General features: G+C 37.2%; 5 protein-coding genes across 8 annotated transcripts; 1 reads left to right on the top strand and 4 right to left on the bottom strand.

Moving 5' to 3' along the window:
* Window positions 1–89: 89 nt before the first annotated feature.
* Window positions 90–2,573, bottom strand: VAR3 (zinc finger (Ran-binding) family protein). The gene is made up of 5 exons (XM_013001913.2): window positions 2,058–2,573; window positions 1,752–1,869; window positions 1,401–1,672; window positions 1,176–1,274; window positions 90–1,084 (listed from the first exon to the last, which is right to left on the bottom strand). Exons 1-5 carry the CDS (start codon window positions 2,483–2,485, stop codon window positions 196–198), a joined length of 1,806 nt encoding a protein of 601 aa, XP_012857367.2. The 5' UTR covers window positions 2,486–2,573; the 3' UTR covers window positions 90–195.
* Window positions 2,574–3,085: 512 nt separating this feature from the next.
* LOC105976766 (cationic amino acid transporter 2, vacuolar) lies at window positions 3,086–6,650 on the bottom strand. Its single transcript, XM_013002031.2, has 13 exons — window positions 6,276–6,650; window positions 5,792–5,993; window positions 5,603–5,687; window positions 5,370–5,510; window positions 5,163–5,281; window positions 4,972–5,068; window positions 4,694–4,866; window positions 4,551–4,617; window positions 4,314–4,472; window positions 3,904–4,223; window positions 3,686–3,798; window positions 3,516–3,591; window positions 3,086–3,417 (listed from the first exon to the last, which is right to left on the bottom strand). Exons 1-13 carry the CDS (start codon window positions 6,442–6,444, stop codon window positions 3,261–3,263), a joined length of 1,878 nt encoding a protein of 625 aa, XP_012857485.2. The 5' UTR covers window positions 6,445–6,650; the 3' UTR covers window positions 3,086–3,260.
* A 408-nt stretch (window positions 6,651–7,058) lies between these two features.
* On the top strand, window positions 7,059–9,832 carry LOC105976743 (uncharacterized). Of its 4 annotated transcripts, none has more exons than XR_016034248.1 (7): window positions 7,059–7,178; window positions 7,759–7,998; window positions 8,256–8,550; window positions 8,714–8,881; window positions 9,047–9,319; window positions 9,403–9,513; window positions 9,590–9,832. XR_016034248.1 is itself a non-coding variant. In XM_013002004.2 (5 exons), the coding sequence occupies exons 2-5, from the start codon at window positions 7,772–7,774 to the stop codon at window positions 9,276–9,278; spliced, it is 894 nt and encodes a 297-aa protein (XP_012857458.2). In that variant the 5' UTR covers window positions 7,059–7,178; window positions 7,759–7,771; the 3' UTR covers window positions 9,279–9,320. The 4 variants fall into 4 exon arrangements, 1 of the variants encoding a protein (XP_012857458.2); XR_001174496.2 differs by having other exon boundaries at window positions 9,075–9,319; XR_001174497.2 differs by having other exon boundaries at window positions 9,075–9,319; window positions 9,403–9,445.
* Window positions 9,833–10,597: 765 nt separating this feature from the next.
* Window positions 10,598–11,880, bottom strand: LOC105976534 (transcription factor MYB60). Its single transcript, XM_013001769.2, has 3 exons — window positions 11,690–11,880; window positions 11,475–11,604; window positions 10,598–11,376 (listed from the first exon to the last, which is right to left on the bottom strand). Exons 1-3 carry the CDS (start codon window positions 11,823–11,825, stop codon window positions 10,809–10,811), a joined length of 834 nt encoding a protein of 277 aa, XP_012857223.2. The 5' UTR covers window positions 11,826–11,880; the 3' UTR covers window positions 10,598–10,808.
* A 751-nt stretch (window positions 11,881–12,631) lies between these two features.
* On the bottom strand, window positions 12,632–17,488 carry LOC105976636 (guanosine-3',5'-bis (diphosphate) 3'-pyrophosphohydrolase, putative (DUF2215)). The gene is made up of 10 exons (XM_013001888.2): window positions 17,326–17,488; window positions 16,298–16,514; window positions 16,046–16,203; window positions 15,746–15,891; window positions 15,410–15,472; window positions 15,201–15,293; window positions 14,382–14,543; window positions 13,816–13,907; window positions 13,426–13,583; window positions 12,632–13,221 (listed from the first exon to the last, which is right to left on the bottom strand). The coding sequence occupies exons 1-10, from the start codon at window positions 17,420–17,422 to the stop codon at window positions 12,908–12,910; spliced, it is 1,500 nt and encodes a 499-aa protein (XP_012857342.2). The 5' UTR covers window positions 17,423–17,488; the 3' UTR covers window positions 12,632–12,907.
* Window positions 17,489–17,715: the final 227 nt, after the last annotated feature.

The following is a 17,715-nucleotide window of genomic DNA, read 5'->3' on the forward strand; positions in this document are numbered from 1 at the left end:
ACCCGCCCCGACCCGGGTTTGATTTTACTAACCCGCCCCGTACCCACCAGGCCCGTAAAATTGATTCAATGGAAAATGAAGAAAATTAGTAGAATGTGGAGAACACTACTATAGTAATTATTTGCTCAATCTTCAAATCAACATTACATTAAGTTAAGACAAGATAAAAATAATAAGAGTAAAAAAAAAAAAAAATCAGCTGTCGTCACTTTCCTTCTTGACAGAATCACTACTCACAACAGGAAGATTCCTTCTGTACTGCTGGGAAGTCAACCTCCGCTCGAGCGGCGTTTTCCTCTTGCTCACAACGAACCTGTTCACACCTTTCCTCATAGGCATAATCGAAGGAAAATCCTCGTCTGGAATCTGACTCAGCTCTGAAATATCCTTGATCTGAGCCACACGTTTGAACCATCTCTCAGCTTTCGCTTCTTCAGACATATCCAACGGATCAGCTTCTTTCACAGCCGAACCCTCCAAGCTCTTCCCTGTCCACCTGTTTCCAGACAGTTCCGACGAACCTCCTCCACTTTCAGACACTGCCACATCATCATTATCAGACACTCGCGGAGCCGTTTTTTCATCATTCACCGTTTCGTTTTTCGAAAAGTAGTTAGGAGGGAAAGGGACAAAGGGTACAAAGTTTGAGCTATTTGCTTGATCCATTGATTCTTGTCTTTTGTACTTTGGAGAAGTGAGTGATCTATCTTTGTTCTTGTTGACCACAAATCGGTTTTCACCTTTTCGCATTGGCATAATCTCGGGGAAATCCTTGTCTGGAACCGCACTCGGTGAATCTTTAACATCGTGCAATTCTGCAATCTTTTCAAACCATCTTTCGGATTTTTCACCTTGTGGGCCCCCCTCTTTGTTCTGTGTACCGATCGGACTTGTCGAATCTTTTGGAAACTGAAAATTCTCGCCTACTATAGGTACATTGTTTTCGTTGGTTTTATAAGAGTGATCACCATTGTATACTGAACCTAACTGTGAGTTATTGGTATTGTTGAGTAACGGAGCACCAGGTTTTCTGCAGTCACATCTTAAGCAAACCGCATTCCTTCCGTAATTAAAGAAAGTACATCTGCAACGAAAGTGAATTCGACACAATTGCATCATTTTCATCAATTAGTATTACAATCATGCCTTATTTAGAACATAAGAGAATTGCTTACGCTGGGCATTCCCATTCACCACCAGCTAGCTGTTTCTTCGGTCTCGTTTCTTCACATTCGAGGCATTTCGTGTTCTTTGCAAAGTTCATAAAGTTGCACCTGCACAATGCGGATCACGTGAGAATAAATCTAACTTCTTTAAATTCACAAATAACAAAGCAATAGAAGTTGCAGAGAAGCACGAAATAAACGGACAAGAGTGAAAAACATAGAATGTAGACATACTTTGAGCATATCCAGTCACCTCTCTTCATTTCAATATTTTGTCCGAACGGCCTTTGAGCCTGTCCTGAAAACTGATGGCCTGAAGCAGGCATGTTACCTATTCGAACACCACGGCACACTACAACCAACTCGTGCAGCAAACTCCGTACAGACGAGTCAACAAGTTCTCTGCTATACAGCCCATTCCTTTCGGGGGAAACGGTCGGATTGCTTGCGTAGCTTAGTATGTACTTCATTAGATCAACTGTATACGCTTTATCGAAATCCGAGACCTAAAAAAAGTACATAAAAAAATTAGAAAAATATTATGTCACAAAATACACTAAAATGTTTTGATTCAATTTTACATACATTGCTTCCATCAGTTCCCAAAAATGCCCTCATCCTCCTTGCTGTATCGAGCGCACTTCTGAACAGAAACGGAGTTCCATTTGATACAACTGCTTCGATATTCCTCCTCGAAAGCGATCTATAATTCAATTGCCAAATCAAACTCAACTCAGGAATATAGTTAATGATGCTGAAGCAGTTACCCTAATTTATCTGTTAAGCAAGACAAAATCAACATGAACAGAGTAGATGAAAGCCTAATTTAAAATCGGAAAAATAATCTCGCCCCAAAAGATGAACAATAACAAACAGAAAAGGATTACAAACCTAATCAGGTCTGGTCGGGCTCGAGCGAAAGCTACGCATGTGGAGGCGGCGGCTACAAAATCGTCGGTCAATTCCTCATACACAACGAACGCATCTTCAGGTGGAATTCTGAGATTTTCAGGGGAAGCGAATCCCTGGCCGTTCGATAGTAAATCGAGAAAATGATTCCATTCCGGCCAGGGGTGGTGATGCTGCTGCTGAGAGGCGGAGGAGGGGAGTGTGAAGGCGTTGTTGCTCGGTTGAGAGTGGAACGATTTGCCGAGTAGTAGACGAGTTCGGGTTTTGGTTTTGGAAGGAGGATAGAGAGTTAGGAGACGGAAGGGAGTGGTGGCGATTGAGGAGAAACGGCGGTGAATAATGATAAGAGATGGCCGGAGAGTTGGGAATGGAGCTGTGAGGAGAGTCATGAACCTGGTTGCGCCGCCCATTTCCGCAGCCGGGGGCGGTGGTTCTGCCTGTTGGGAGATGTGGTTTTAGTTAGACGGGGGTTTTTGTGATTTTTATTTTATTTCAATTAATGCATTTATTCCATTTTTCTCAATTTTGCCCAATTGCTCTAATTAAGAGAGATGGAGTATTAGAGAAATAAATAGAGTAAATTACGGCCAACCCTTGAACTAACGTCAAATTACGAACAATCCCCTCATCTTTGAATAATTACAATTACCCCTCAACTATGAATCTTCTTACACGTTAATATCAAATTCGGCGTAATCTTCTAGATTCTGTGGAATGTTCTCTAGTTTATACTCGTTTTATGCAAAAATGCAATTTATGATGCACCACAATCTGATATTTACAAGCCAAGAGACACATCTTATGACCATCTTGTTTCAAATGTAGAGCTCGAATGGGTAAAACGGGTACAAACTAGAGAGTATTCCACATAATTTAGAAGATTCCACTAAATTCGACATCGTAAAGGTGAACATGTAAGAAGATTCATAGTTGAGGGATGTAGTTGTAATTACTCAAACAAGAGGGGGTTTCTATAATTTGACCTTACCTTAGGGGTAGCCGTAAGTGCATTTTCTCCAAGATTTTCATGTATATTTATTGATCTACTAGACAATATTTACAATGTGAGCAAAATGATGCAAAAGTATGTATACATACATCTTCTTACTTCTTCAGCTATCTATATCTATTGATCTATTTATCTTGCAACTAAATGTTATATACACTGCTGTAATAAGCACCAAATTACGATACACAATTCGAGGAGGTCTCGTAAATCTCGTCAACATGCGAAGCAGGCACATAAACGGCATTCTCCAGCAGACTGTGCTTCCGCCCGTAGAAAATATACGCAAACAGTGCCACCACCAACCATACCGATACTCGAGTCCACGTAGCAGCACTGCATTAAAAAATAAAATCAAATCAAATAAAATAAATCGAAATTCTAAAAACCAATTCTAAACGAAAATCAAGAAAGGGCCGACTTTACTTGATTACCTGATGTTAACTAACAAGTAGACGTTTATAAGAATGCATGCAATAGGTAGAAGCGGAACCAACGGGCAAATGAAACCTGGAAAAATAAACGTAATTAACGAATTAAATGCTAATATTATCTTGATAATATTTTTTTTAAATATATGTACATATATAATATATACATATACCTCCGGTGTGTCCGAAATTATGCCTCGCATCATCTTGGTCGATAGAACTGAGCAATATCACACCCGAAAAAAGGAGAACTAGACCAACCCCACAAAGTATATATCGAATAGTCCTAGTAAATAAGTCAACGTATTAGATTTCGAAATTTTTATTTTTATTTTAAATTAAAAAAGAAAAAGAAAAAAGATGATCATTGTAATAAAAACGAACCGCATACCTACAAAGGCTCAAACTCGAAGTAGCACAAGTTAAAACGAGCACTCCAACACACGTGGCCATGATCGCCCATCCAGCAACTTTCCGTCTATTCCCTTTATTTACGAATGGATATTTTTCTGTCGTGGTTAAAAGTGGAATATTCTCCGAGGATACACCGTAGGCTTCCGTGTTCTCCACGGGAATATTCCTTCGCAGAGAAACTGAATCGATTACTTCCTGAAATTCAGACGGAAAAGGGACTTCATCGGGCGGGACGTATCTCAATATCAGCACCGAAATTGCCACCGTTGTATATGCAAGAAGCGTGCCCAAACTAACCTGCAAAATGTATCATTTTCTTTGATTTATTTTTTAAAATTTAAATCGATAAAATTATCGATATAAAATATAGATAGCAGTATTATATACCATTCCCGATAACTGTTCGACATCCATGAAGAATGCCAAGATTGTGGCTAATAGTCCGGTCACAATTGTGCTCTTTACAGGAACTTGAGTGCTTTTATTAACTTCCGAAAAAAGCGAGGGAAGCAATCCATCTCTAGCCATTGCCATTAATATTCGTGACTGTTTTTTTATAAGAAAAAAAATAAATAAAAATGGAATCTTTTTATTTCGAAAAAATTAGATCTTTACATCAGTTACCTGCGGAAGGAGTGACCCCATCAATGATGAACAAAGAGCAGTGCAAGATCCAATAGTTATTACATACCTACAAAAAAAAAAAGCCCGAAAAAATCAATTAAAGCCCGTACAAGACTCGAAGACGAAAATTCAATTTTACTTACGCTGCCCATTTAATTCCATGGCTAGCAAAGGCGGAGGAAATCGGTGTATCTGGATCCATTGCATAATAGGGTACTAAACCAACAATTACTGCAGAAACCAATATGTACAGTGTGCAGCATATAGATAGTGCAAGACCAATACCGACGGGTAAATCTCTTTGCGGGTTTTTCACCTGCGCATGGAGATAATTCAGTGGGGGTGGGGGGCCATGCCCCCCCACCGCTTCTCAAGAAAATCAACTATTTAAAAATAAAATAAAAAACTGAAAAAGTTATACCTCTTCTGCAGTACTAGTGACCGAATCGAACCCTGCGTATGCGAAAAAAAGAGTCGAAGCACCAGCAAGCATTCCTTGACCCCCAAATGGAAAATATCTTTTTTGTTTTAAATCGAGAAATCGATTAGTAACTTCAAATAAAATGAAATCGAAATTATGTTAAACCAAACATGCAAAAAAAAAAAGATTACCCTGCAGGAAGTTCGTAGCCACGCCATCCAGTTTTGAAGCCTAAATATCCACCGGCAATAATGATAAACATCAATGCGCATATATTTGCGGCAGTAACAATTCCTTGGACGAACGCACTCTGCAGCAATACTTTTTCTTTTTAAATTTTGTTAACTGTTTTTCGAATTGAATGTGCGAAGAAACGAGATTAATTAGTAGAAAATGACCTCCTTAATTCCCAAACACAAAAGGCCAGTAACCACAATAACTAAGATGGATGCACACGGGTCAACCACAATGCCGATTCCAGGTATGGTTTGTCGAGCTAGAAAAGAAGGTAGACTATTCGGACCTCCGAAAAGCAAGGCCTAATTAATCCAACCACAAAAATATAAAAATAAAAAATAAACCAATCATCCACTAATTTAAAGAAATTTAATTTAAAGTGAAGATGGATCACCAGATTCGGGGAGATTCCACGAGCAACAGCTGAACCACCGATAGTGTATTCCAACATCAATGCCCAACCAATCAACCAAGCAAAACTGCAGCAAAAAACAAATCATAACATGGGATGCTTTAAAAATTGGATTTTTATTTACTAGGTAATAAAAGAAAAAAAAAATTCAAGAAAATATATATATATTACGCTTCTCCGATGCATATGTAGGAATAATGATAGGCACTTCCAGCGGAAGGGCAACGACTTGCCAACTCAGCATAGCAGAAACCGGAAAGAGCAGCTGCTATGCCAGCTATTAGAAACGAAACGGTAAGAGCTGGACCTGAATGCTCTCTAGCAACTGTACCGACTAGAATATAAACCCCCGAACCAATTGTTGAACCAACTCCTACAAATAATTCAACCGATAAAAAAAATTAAAAATATCTTATAGGTAAATTATATCTAACTGTAACTGCAATGAAGCCCGAAAACATCAATAAAATATCAGAGACCCTTAATTTCTAAAACGATTTTCCGAAATTTTTTACAAGGATCAAAGCAACACACAAGAGAAAGTAATGACATCTGACTATATACCAAACATGAAACACCAAACATTAAAGAAAAACATTCAAAAAATCAAAATTAAATATTTAAAGAAATGGTGGTGGTTTTTTTGTTTGTTTACCAATGGTAATGAGATGAGGTACGGTCAACGCTTTGGCCAGCTGATGTTGACCAGTAGCAGAGGAAGCTGCGTTGGCGTGCTCAGAATCAACCTGTTTCCTCCTCACAAGGGTTTTGAAACCCCCAAATGAACACTTCCCTCCACCACCCCCACAATCAAGAAACCCCATTACAATCAAGAAAAAACAAATACAATCAATCAATTTTTTTTTCTTTTTGTCTCAGTAAAATTCAAGAATGAAGAATTCAACATGTCGAAGAAATTCTTGAAGAAGGGTCATCTTATAAAGATTCTTTTTTTTTTTTTAATTTTAATTTTTTCAATATGTGAATAGGTGTTTTGCTCTCTGCAAAATCCAAGAAAGCAGAGAAAGATAGAAACTTGATAGAGATTCAGTTAAGTTTAGAGAGAGAGAGAAGAGAGAGAGAGAGTTAAATATAGTGAACGGTTCTTTGCCATATATGGTTACCGTTGCCATTCTGTGATTCTTAAGAGGTTGTTTGGACTGGAAATACTGCTATACTTGGTAAATTGAGTTTCCGTAATTTTCTCTACCACAATATAAATATTACAAAGTAAGTCTATTTTAAATTTCTAATTAATTTTTCAGCCCCAAAAAAAATTTAAAATTTCAATTTGTGCCCCAAAAATAGTGTTTTCCGTTACCTGCTAACGACATGTAACGGTGGGGGCCAAAAGTGCTTAAATTTGAACTTTGGGGGTGAAGTTTTTCACTTTGGAAAAATGGGGACCAAAAGTGAAATCGGTCCAAATATGAGGGACCAAAAGTGTAATTCTCCCTTTTATAAGCTAATAAACATCTGAAAACGCCCACAGCCACAATTCCCGGTCTAATCCACCGCCGCTTGTCTCAGTCCTCATTCATCTCCGGCGAGTTTACAGGTACCGATCGACCACTCTCAATCGCTATTCATCTCCGGCGAGATCATCGGAGATTTCGTAAATTAGAGTCCGCGCACTGCTTGTATTTCATTTTATATGTTCTCATCCGTACCATAGAATACTTCAGTTGAATGATGTACGTTGTTGATTCAACGTTTTTTACATGTTTATTTGTATTGTATGTGTGCTTCATTATATCTGTAGATACGTTTACAATTTGTATCCACAATTAACGGCCATATTTGAAAATAAGAAGCTAGAGTGCTGTACTTTTAAGAAAGAGGAATTCTTTCGGGAAAAAAAAAATCTCAAAATTTTGCCCTAATTTGGTTTTGAGAGACAAGTGTAGAGAAGATTTGAAATAGTGTCTAAGATGAATTTCATGTGCATTGATACATTCGTGTTATTTGTTTCGAAAATAACACGAAAATTTGGCATTTGATGTCTTCTTCTCATAGTTTTACCGGTTAATCGTTTCCAGATATTTCTATTTACTCTCGTCGTAAAATTTTGATGCTTACTTAATTCCATAAAGAATGTTACTGCAATACTTAATTAATCGTCGGTCCATTTTGAGCAGCTTCTCGGAGCAAATGACTTCACTGTTCTCCACAACTGCAACTCCATCACGCGCTTCGACAAATATGATTCCCAAATTATCCATTGCAAAAATATGCCCTACTGTATATCGACCCTTCATAGTTGTGGATGCAGAATCCGCCTTTCCACCGAGGAGATTGAATCCTTATGGTCCCGCCACTGTTCGTTTTTTGCAACAGAATAATCCTCCGGTTGTTTCCCTCTCCCGTTTCCTTGCTAGGTACTACTAATTTGTCGTTTTTTGTCCAGAATGATTTTGATGCATATTTTTCAAATGTGGCAATAAATTCATTTATATTCTCTCAGTCAATAGAAAGAAGTACTTCGGATGAATGTATCTAACTCTTGTTGTAACTTTATGAGCAAATCAACTTTTTGTTACTTGACATACAAACATCTATGAGACTGTCATTATTAATTCAACTGTGAGCAGAAATTATGTCTGAAAATCGTCAAGACTCTGCATCCTCGATTTAGGGCTTATTTTGGGGGTGATTCGGAGAATACTCCTGATGCTGAGGATGGCGAGTACAGCGAAGAGGACGCGTATGAGTTGCCTGCCGATTCTGAAATTCAAGATGACAGCATCAAGATAGAAATAGAAAAAAGGGGCAAGAACAGCCGGATAATTAGATCAAAGGTAGCTGTGCAGGCCAGCCTCCAAACAGTCTGGAATACATTGACCGATTATGAAAGATTAGCTGATTTCATTCCTGGTCTAGCAGTCAGCCAGTTGCTCGAAAAAAAAGATAATTTTGCTCGTCTCTTTCAGGTTTCCTGTTCATTTCATTATTTTTTTGTCCGGTTATATTCTTCTGAAAGGAAATTGTGATCTAGTAATTTTTATCTTTTCTTTTTTTTTTTGGTACAAAATGAATCTTGTGCGAGATTTAAGACGTGCACTTAATTGATGCTGCTTATACCACATGCAATAGATTGGTGAGCAGAATTTGGCATTTGGGCTGAAATTCAATGCAAAAGCTACCATTGATTGTTTTGAGAAAGATCTCCAGACGCTTCCATACGGTAAAAAGCGTGATATTGAGTTCAAGATGGTTGAGGGTGATTTCCAACTCTTTGAAGGAAAGTGGTCCGTTGAGCAGGTTCGGAATTTCTTTTTTTCTCGTTCCTATTCTGTTATTAATGATGCAGTTGAAAGTCTTCCAAAAAAATAAAAGGACAAACTAAATGCAATCAGTGATCGAGAAATTCTTCGTTCAGTTTCGTGTTTCGTATTTTATTTCAGAGTCCATTTGTGATTTATATAGGAGTCATCACAACTCTTGAGTTGTTCAGGGGACAAACTGGAATGCCGAAGATCTACAGAGCTGTGGCGAAGAATTCCAGACGACGCTTTTGTATATTCTTCGTGTGAAGCCTAAAGTGTGGTTACCTGTGCAACTTGTTGAGGGAAGACTCTGCAATGAGATACGAACAAACCTGTCATGCATAAGGAACGAAGCTGAGAAAGTATTCTCGGAAACACGTTCGACATTATAGTAAATCGAGACACTTTTGTTGTTGTTGTTGGTCTTAACTAGGTAACGTCTCTCTGGTAATATTTGTCGAAAAAGATGCATCGTTCGACTTTCTTCGTTCTTTACTTTTTGTTTAATTGTTTCAGGAGAAAAAAAAACGGAGTACTTCATTCTTTCTTCAGAGAATCGGTAATTTGAGAAATTTATCATGACTCGGATATCAATTTGTTCCGAAAGAGAACCCTTCATTTGTTGAAGTAAGCTTTTCTACACTTTAATGGACAATTTCTACTCGATTCTGCTTATTGAATTTCTCGATTCTGCTGCTTGTAGGAATTTGTCGATTTGCGAAGAACGAGTTCACGTCTGCTCAATTTCCAACTGTACATGTGGATTGACTCGAAGAACCAATACTCAGGAATCACTTTTTGGTACTTTTGTCTATTCCATTACAATAACCATAGTTTTTTCTTGGCTTAAAAGCTGTATATTATTAAGTTATTCACAATTATGTACAATCATCAACAGTTTGTCTTTGATTTTGACCAAAATTTGACAGAATTATGAGAACTTTTACTTATGATGATTCTCCTAACAGCAATAATTCCAACCTAGGAAAAATAAAATAAATTAAATGAAGCTGTACCATGATTTGACTTGACTGTACAATGACTTCTGATGTTAATTATTAACAACAAATTATGCCACAAAAATTTGGTAGAAATAGGGTAAATTACGAAAATACCCCTGAACTTAGGCTAAATTACAAAAAAAACACCCCTAGCTATCCGTAATTACCAAAATTTCCCCGACGTTTGTTCCAATATTACAGCAAACCCCTTACGATGTGATTTTTCACGAAATATTTTTTTATTACAGGGAATATTCCCCGAAATATGTCGATTCTACCCTTGCTGACGTGGCATTTCAATTTTTACCTTAAAAAAGTAGCATAAATGAAATTATACGTCTGCAGGGGTATAATTGTCATTTTTCGGGAAATATTTCCAAGTCTCAAAAAGATTCCGTGAAAAATCCCATCATAAGGGGGTCGTGTGAGACGGAAACAAACGTCGGGGGATTTTTAGTAATACGGATAAGTGGAGGGCATTTTCGTAATTTAGCCTAAATTCAAGGAGGTTTTCGTAATCTACCCATAAAAAATAAAATAATTTTCAGATATGAAATAATTATTATCACATATATCTAACCTCATAAAAGAAGAAATTATTATTACATAATGAATCCACCGCTCCAGTATCCCACACCGAAAAATTGAAACAATTCACATGTTTCCCTCCCAATGAATTAGATCACATGGATTGAAAAATATATAGATCCTTTCATATATATATTTATTTATTCCTTTCTTCTGCAAAATTACAGTAATATATATTTAATAAAAATAGTCCATTAACAGAAATCATCAACAGTTAATTAAGACAGAACAAAGAAAGAAAAAAGGACAAGAGTAGCTGCTGCAGATAGATCCAATTCTTGGACACCTGTCACAGCTGCAGAAGATTAATTAGTAATTCAGTAATCTGCTTAGCTAAAACATTTGTGGGATTTCCATATCTTCTACTTGACTTGCACTTGCATCCAACAGCCATTCGTCGAGAAACGACAATGGCGGCGGATTATCGTCTATCTTTTCTTGATCAGTTATCGGTCCACTGCTTTGATCAGAACCCTTCTGACTAGAATCACAAGACGACTTCTCTTCGATGAAACTGCGATCGTTCGACAGAATATTGCAGTCGAGTTGTTGTTGTTGTGGCCTGTAATATTGTAGTAGAGTAGAGTAATCATCACTAAATTCAGTTGGGATTTTTCCGATATTACGGATATTTCGATCAAGATCGCAAGTGGTGGAAGTGTTGTTCCATTCTTGAAGGAGACTCGATATGTTTTGCGAACTAGATGCGTAAACCGAAGAGTTTTCGGTTATTTTGAGGTCTGAGTGGTTCCTCGGTTTTGTGGAATCGTATGCCACATGTGGGGTCAAAGGTGGTGATTGTGCTTGGATTTTCTTGAGCTTCTTTTTCAGATGAGTGTTCCAATAGTTTTTGATGTCGTTGTCCGTTCTTTGAGGCAAGTACGAAGCTATAGCAGCCCATCTGCCGTACCCGAAAAAAAAAACACGAAAAATAGAAATTAAAATATCGATAATTCTACAATCGAAAAATGGCTTCAAGCTAAGAAAATTATTAATTACTTGTTGCCGAATAAAGCTTGAAGATGGATGATCATCCCTTCTTCGTGTGGGGTGAAATTCCCCCTCTTGATTCCTGGTTTCAGGTAGTTAGTCCACCTCAGCCTGCAGCTCTTACTGCATCTCAACAAACCTTACAACAACAAACAAAGAATCTACTAATAAGACTTTAAAAAAAATTAAAAAAAAAAAGACGGAAAATTAATAGAAGAAAATACCGGTATTAGTAGGAACGGCGAACCAATTTCCGGGGCCGTGTTCTTGAATATAAGACACTAAAACGATGTCTTCTTCGGGAGTCCATGGACCTTTCTTGATAACAACTTTATCACAAGATGGAGGAGGCCTTCCCATTATTTCTTAACCTTTTTTTTATTTTTATTTTTGGTGTGATGAATGTGTGTGAAGTGTTATTTGCTATATATGATGATCATATATGATAGGTGGGGGTGGTGGGGGTGGGGGTAGGGGGTAGGGGTGGTGCTATAAGAGTGCAGTCTCAATTCAAGAAATAGAGAAGAAAGTCAATATGGCTACCCCAAAATCATAAGTTGGCAATAATTTCATCTCTTTTTACTCACATGTTAATTTTGGCGGTTGATTATTATTGTTCCATAATTGAGAGGCAATAACTTTTTTTAGGATGTAATAACATCTGCTATACAATGTCTGTAACTTCCTATGATCTTGAAATGGCAACAGGCCCCTCCCCCTGGTCCCCCCCACCCCCGCAAGCGCAGTGACGTGGCTACTGTACTATGGCTACTGTTTGATATATTATTGTATCTGCTTATTGTGGCAGTTTATTGAGGTTGTTGAACACTAAAAACTACCAGTCTTGATTCTTCTAATTAATTGGGATTTGTATTGCTTCTTGTACTTTGTACATGATATGTATCTAGGTCGTATGTATAAAGTTTATTTAAAGAAACATAGTTAAAAATGCCGAGGGCGGAATCCCGATTATACTGTTGTACGTCTTACAGAACAACTTCGGATTTGATAAGATCAATCATTTTGGTGAATATTTACCCCGATTATACTGTTGTACGTTTTACAGAACAACTTCGGATTTGATGAGATCAATCATTTTGGTGAATATTTACCGTTGATTTACACACATCAATATGGGTTTGTGTGTGTATTTATGTGCTTACGAATGGTAAAAAGAAAATGTAGTGCTCAAACATACTGTTAGTAGTACTACAACACATTGTATTACCGTAAACTTTTACTACATTTGTTTCGATAACAACACTAGCAAAAGAAAACGAGCTGCTATATTATAATAAATCCAAACTACGGTGTACAACAATTTCTACCATATATACACACCTTTTTGCTGGAAGAAACGGGAAAAAGACGAAAAAAGAAACGTTCCGAAACGATGATCAGAAGAAGAAGTAGAAGAGTGGGGGGAGTTGGTATAGTATGGTCTACCAAAATAAACCTCTTCTTCCACTGCTACTCTCTGCAACATTTTCGTCCATTGATTCAGAACCGCTTCCGATGGATTCATCAGAAGTCACTTCTGGTTGGAGCTGTATTCGGTCAGCATGTTTGACTATCCAATCGGTGAATTCTGGAGACGATGCCAGCTCAGCAACTGCCTGACGAGTTGATTCCTCTGTGAAATCCTTCCACTCTTCCTCCGAATATCTCTTTCTATTGGGGGTTCTGTGGAAGGTTGATACATAGTCTGTCGAATTTGTTCTTCTACTCCTCGGAGTAGATGTTGCCGTCACAACACCTGCATTGTGTACGAAAGTTGTTAAGCCTCGTTTGGTTCGTTATATAAGTCATGATTAATTAAGTGTTGGGTTAGTACAATAACTTTCTGGGCTGGCCTGAAACTATGGATAACTGAGCTATAACTTAATGCATGCAATGCATACAAATATTAAATAACAAACAAAGAGCTGGGGAACATAGAGAAGGACAAATATAAACGTACCTTTGACAGGAGAGTTTGACCACGTAGGTGGACGCTTGGGGCTTTTCCAAAGACTTCCTCGAGTAGGAGGCGTAATTTTTGACCTACTTAAGAACTCGGCACGCTTATTCTTGTTAGCTCTTACACGTCTCTGCCTATCTCCAGAATACGGAAAATTCCTGCACATAAGTGTACAGTTAAACGTGTTCTAAGTTCCATGTGGTAAATAATATACATGAGTGAAACAATTCTCGACCATTAATAATGAATCCGTGTTTTCTTTGTAACACTCAGCTAACAGAATCATACATGCTCAAACTCGTGGCAATATATCATGGAAATCTAGTCGGCACCTGATTTATAATTACTTCCACCAAGAAAAGCTATTGCGAGAGACCATACAGTGCTTACCAAAGTCCATGCCTCTTCAGAGAAGTGAGAGAAAAGTAAATCCCCACAAGAGAAACCAATAGTGCCACTGCCAAAGGAATATCAAGCGTACTCTGAAATTGAATACAAGCAAAAGTCAAAAACTGTATTTTTTTTTTGAAAAAACAGGAAGAAACGAAATACGAAGAATTTTTTAATTGAACACAGATTTATTAAACTATCAATCAGTACAAGGTATATGGAAAAAAGGAAAGAAGACAGAATCATGGGATTTGCAAGAGTATCAATCATTAGTCAAACATACTTGAAGTATTGAGTAGAGAATCGCGACCAGATGAATATGTTTTTTGTGCCAGCAGAACTTATGTAGCAATAGTAAACATTAAAGACGAGTCTTTAATAACAACATAGAAGACATACTTAACATTGTAACTTGCATGTAAATTATGACTTAATACTACCCATTCTCATATGCAGAAAAGGACCCCTTTTTTTTTTGGTGTTTTTTGAATTTCAGAAAAAGAATTATTAAATGGAAGAATCCATTGTTGCGCACATATTAAAGAAATTAAGGAAACTAAAACAACCTGGAAGATAAAAGTCACAGCAATTACGCGTAAAGCCCATTTCACGAATTGGGCTACTCCAATATCCACACTTCCATCTTCAGCAACAACAAATTTTCGAACAAGCCAGTATCCAAAACCTGCGCCAGCAAGTACTATTGCAACTAGCAAGAATACAAGCATCTGTAGACCCAAAAACGTGAGAAAATAATAAGATCACAGAGAAAAGAAGGAACAAGTTCAATTGAAACTGGCCGAAAGGAAAGAAAAAAGGAGTTATAAAGACAAAGATATGTACCACAATTTATTATCCTGTAAAAGTATGATCGATGGGACTCATAGTTTTGAACAGCTAAACACAGATGGCTCCTAAACTGATTTATAATGGAACATTTAAAAAGAAAGGTAACTAAGAAATTTGCCAGAGAAAAAACGGGACATGTTATATCAAAATTGACAAAACAACTGCACACAAGGGGCAAGTTTAATTTTATAGGAGTGGAAATGCACAAGTTTCAAGTATATATGTTTACTAAATACTGTTTCAGAACATAATTGAACCAAATGTAAAATACTAGTTTGCCCACATTCAGCAAAATTTATCAACAAAAGGAAGAAATACAGGCCTAGACAAATGTACTTCAAAACTCTCACCAATATGTAATTAAATTCTGTCTGGAAATTGTCAAGTTAGCTAAATCAACATACAATCTACATACCCCAAAGAATATGCGGGCTGAACAATCAAAGTATGTTACAAACGATTCATGTCCAACTAATATTTGGCAACAACTAACACTCACGTCACTCTAGCATCAAATAATAGCTGCAACTACTTACAGGGTTGTGCAGCTCCTGGCTGATGCCGAAATTGACAAGAGTCGAGTTGATGAACATCGAGAATCGATTTAGTAAAAAGGAACCTGCTCCAAGCTGCAATACAATAATGCACCAGTACCAAATATACGTAAATATCTATTTAAAAACATAGAAACAAGAGATAACACATGCCTCCTAAAAAGATCACGTAGAATATCAGGAACACTTACCGCCAACCCACATATTGTGCTATAGAGAGCATTTTTCCTGCCAGTTGGCAACAGTTTCATTCCCTGTAAGAAAATGCAAAGACAAAAAAACATTGAAACATAATTTAGAATCTCAAAACTAACAGATTACTGTAGAGAAAAGAAAACCATATACAATTAACCTCCAAACAAAGAAAACCATAGTATTTTTAGGCAATGAAAACAATTCTATCTGATGAAATTTAATCTATCTGACATGTCAAAACAAAGATCTAAAAGAAAGAAAACATAAATACCAAGAACAACAAGATATCGAGAAATGTATATCAGTAGTTAAACTAATACTAATGAAGGTACCTGGAATAGAATGATTATCACTACAAGACAAACTCCGATGGCCATCGAGCTGCTGTAGTAAAAAGGAACCCAGCTACTAACGATTGGTGCCAGCAGCAATAGAACAAGACCAATAGCCAGACAGAGTAACCGCCATCTGTGAAATTCTGCACATAAAAAACGGAGATACACCGAGAGAGAGTGAGTGCAATTGCAGGGTGGGAAATACAAGTGCACGTATATATAGAAAGAGATTCTCAAATAGACGAAAGAAGTAGTATTACTACAAGAAACTCAAGAACGTAAATATCAAAGGCTGACCTAAATCAATATTGACAGTCACTGAACCAGACAAGTTATTGACAAATTTCACATCGATATATCTGTCTCCATAAGGAGAAATTGTAGAGCTCCATATCCCACTCTGCATGCCGTCCCAGTTATCATTCTGACATTGGCACATTCCAAGTGAAGAATTGCTGCAAAAAAAATGGTTGATAAGGTCTATAAATAGGAAAGCAAAGTAGAGAAAATGCTAAAATTTCACAATGGTATTCTTCTTCTTTAACGGACCTGTGTAAGCAAATCTGGATTTTCTTGTATGATTTCTCCTGAATTTCATCTGATGGGAGTAAGGTGACCCTGTGGGCACTAGAATAATACCCAAGTTTTTGTCTCGATAGACCAGAGACAGTGACACGTGCACACCTGACAACATCTTTAGATGGAACAGATTCCCCAAGCACAATAGGAGTGGCATTCACAACTTGACGATTTTTTACGTCACCTCCTGAAAGTTTGACGAGAAACATCAGGTAACATTTCATGGATATGAACAACAAACACCAATAATATTAGTTTATAGAAATTGACTAGTTTATGTTTTCAACACTAACTGCTCGGAAAAAACAATTATGCTTTTTACATCAACAGTGAATTTGTCAAATATCAGACGTAACCAGCCTTTTCTGAATCTGAAATTAAAGAACCAAAATCATCCATTCTTCTACAGTCTCCAGAGATTTAATGGTGTAATGCACATTAACTGAAAAGTGAGTTAAAATAACGCCAAGTCCCGCAGATATCCTCACTAAAAAAAGATTTCAGACGGCATGAAATGAATGAAAAGAAATCCTTCACCATTTCCAAAAGCATCAGAAAGGTCTGGCTACATTCCAATCAAGCACGAACAGTAAGAATGAACTAGTGTATCTAACCCTAAATCCCATAAATTTGGTAGCAGAATCTGAATTTGTTATTTTTCTCCAAAGTAATTACCAACAAAAAAAAACACATAAACAAACAAGTACTTATCATATGAAATCCCAAAACTCAAACTGTACCACAATGCAAAGAAAGTTAACATTTCAAAACTGCTTACTTCACACGCTTAATCGCCTGAATTACATTGTAGCTTACTTCGCACGCAGCATTACATATGAAAAATTGCAGAATCCAATACTATGATCAGTAGACATAATACTGGCAACAAAACCTAGTTTTACAAAAATCATATCAAAACCAATTCGAAGACACCCTGAAGAAGAAAATCCGAAGAATAACCCTATCCAGACCTCGGTGACTGAGTAAAAATTAATTACCGTTGATTTCCTTCACTTGACCGGAGCAGGAGACGGCGGAGATCGCAACCAGAAAGTAAAATACGGCGACAGAAGTTCTACTGGCGGAGAACTCCATCGCTGGAGAAAGGAAAAAAACTCGCACAGGAGGCGCGCTTTAATTCTGAAAGCATTTATTTGTTCGATTTTATACGTTTTCGGGTATTTTTATAATATATAAATTTTGTAAGGGCTTAGAAATAAATATAATATAGTTTTGGGGCAACTAAGGCGGTTTTCCTTTTTCCTTTTCTTTTTTAATTTTTAATTTCCAATTATTTTTTACTATCAATTTTATTTTTTTTAGGAACTTTTACTGTACCAATGGGCCGAACTCCCCATATTCAGATTAATCGGCAAAGGGCCCGAAGA

The sequence above is a fragment of the Erythranthe guttata genome, chromosome 11, assembly GCF_056151865.1.
Source record: "Erythranthe guttata isolate IM_541 chromosome 11, IM_541, whole genome shotgun sequence".
Lineage (NCBI taxonomy): Eukaryota > Viridiplantae > Streptophyta > Magnoliopsida > Lamiales > Phrymaceae > Erythranthe > Erythranthe guttata.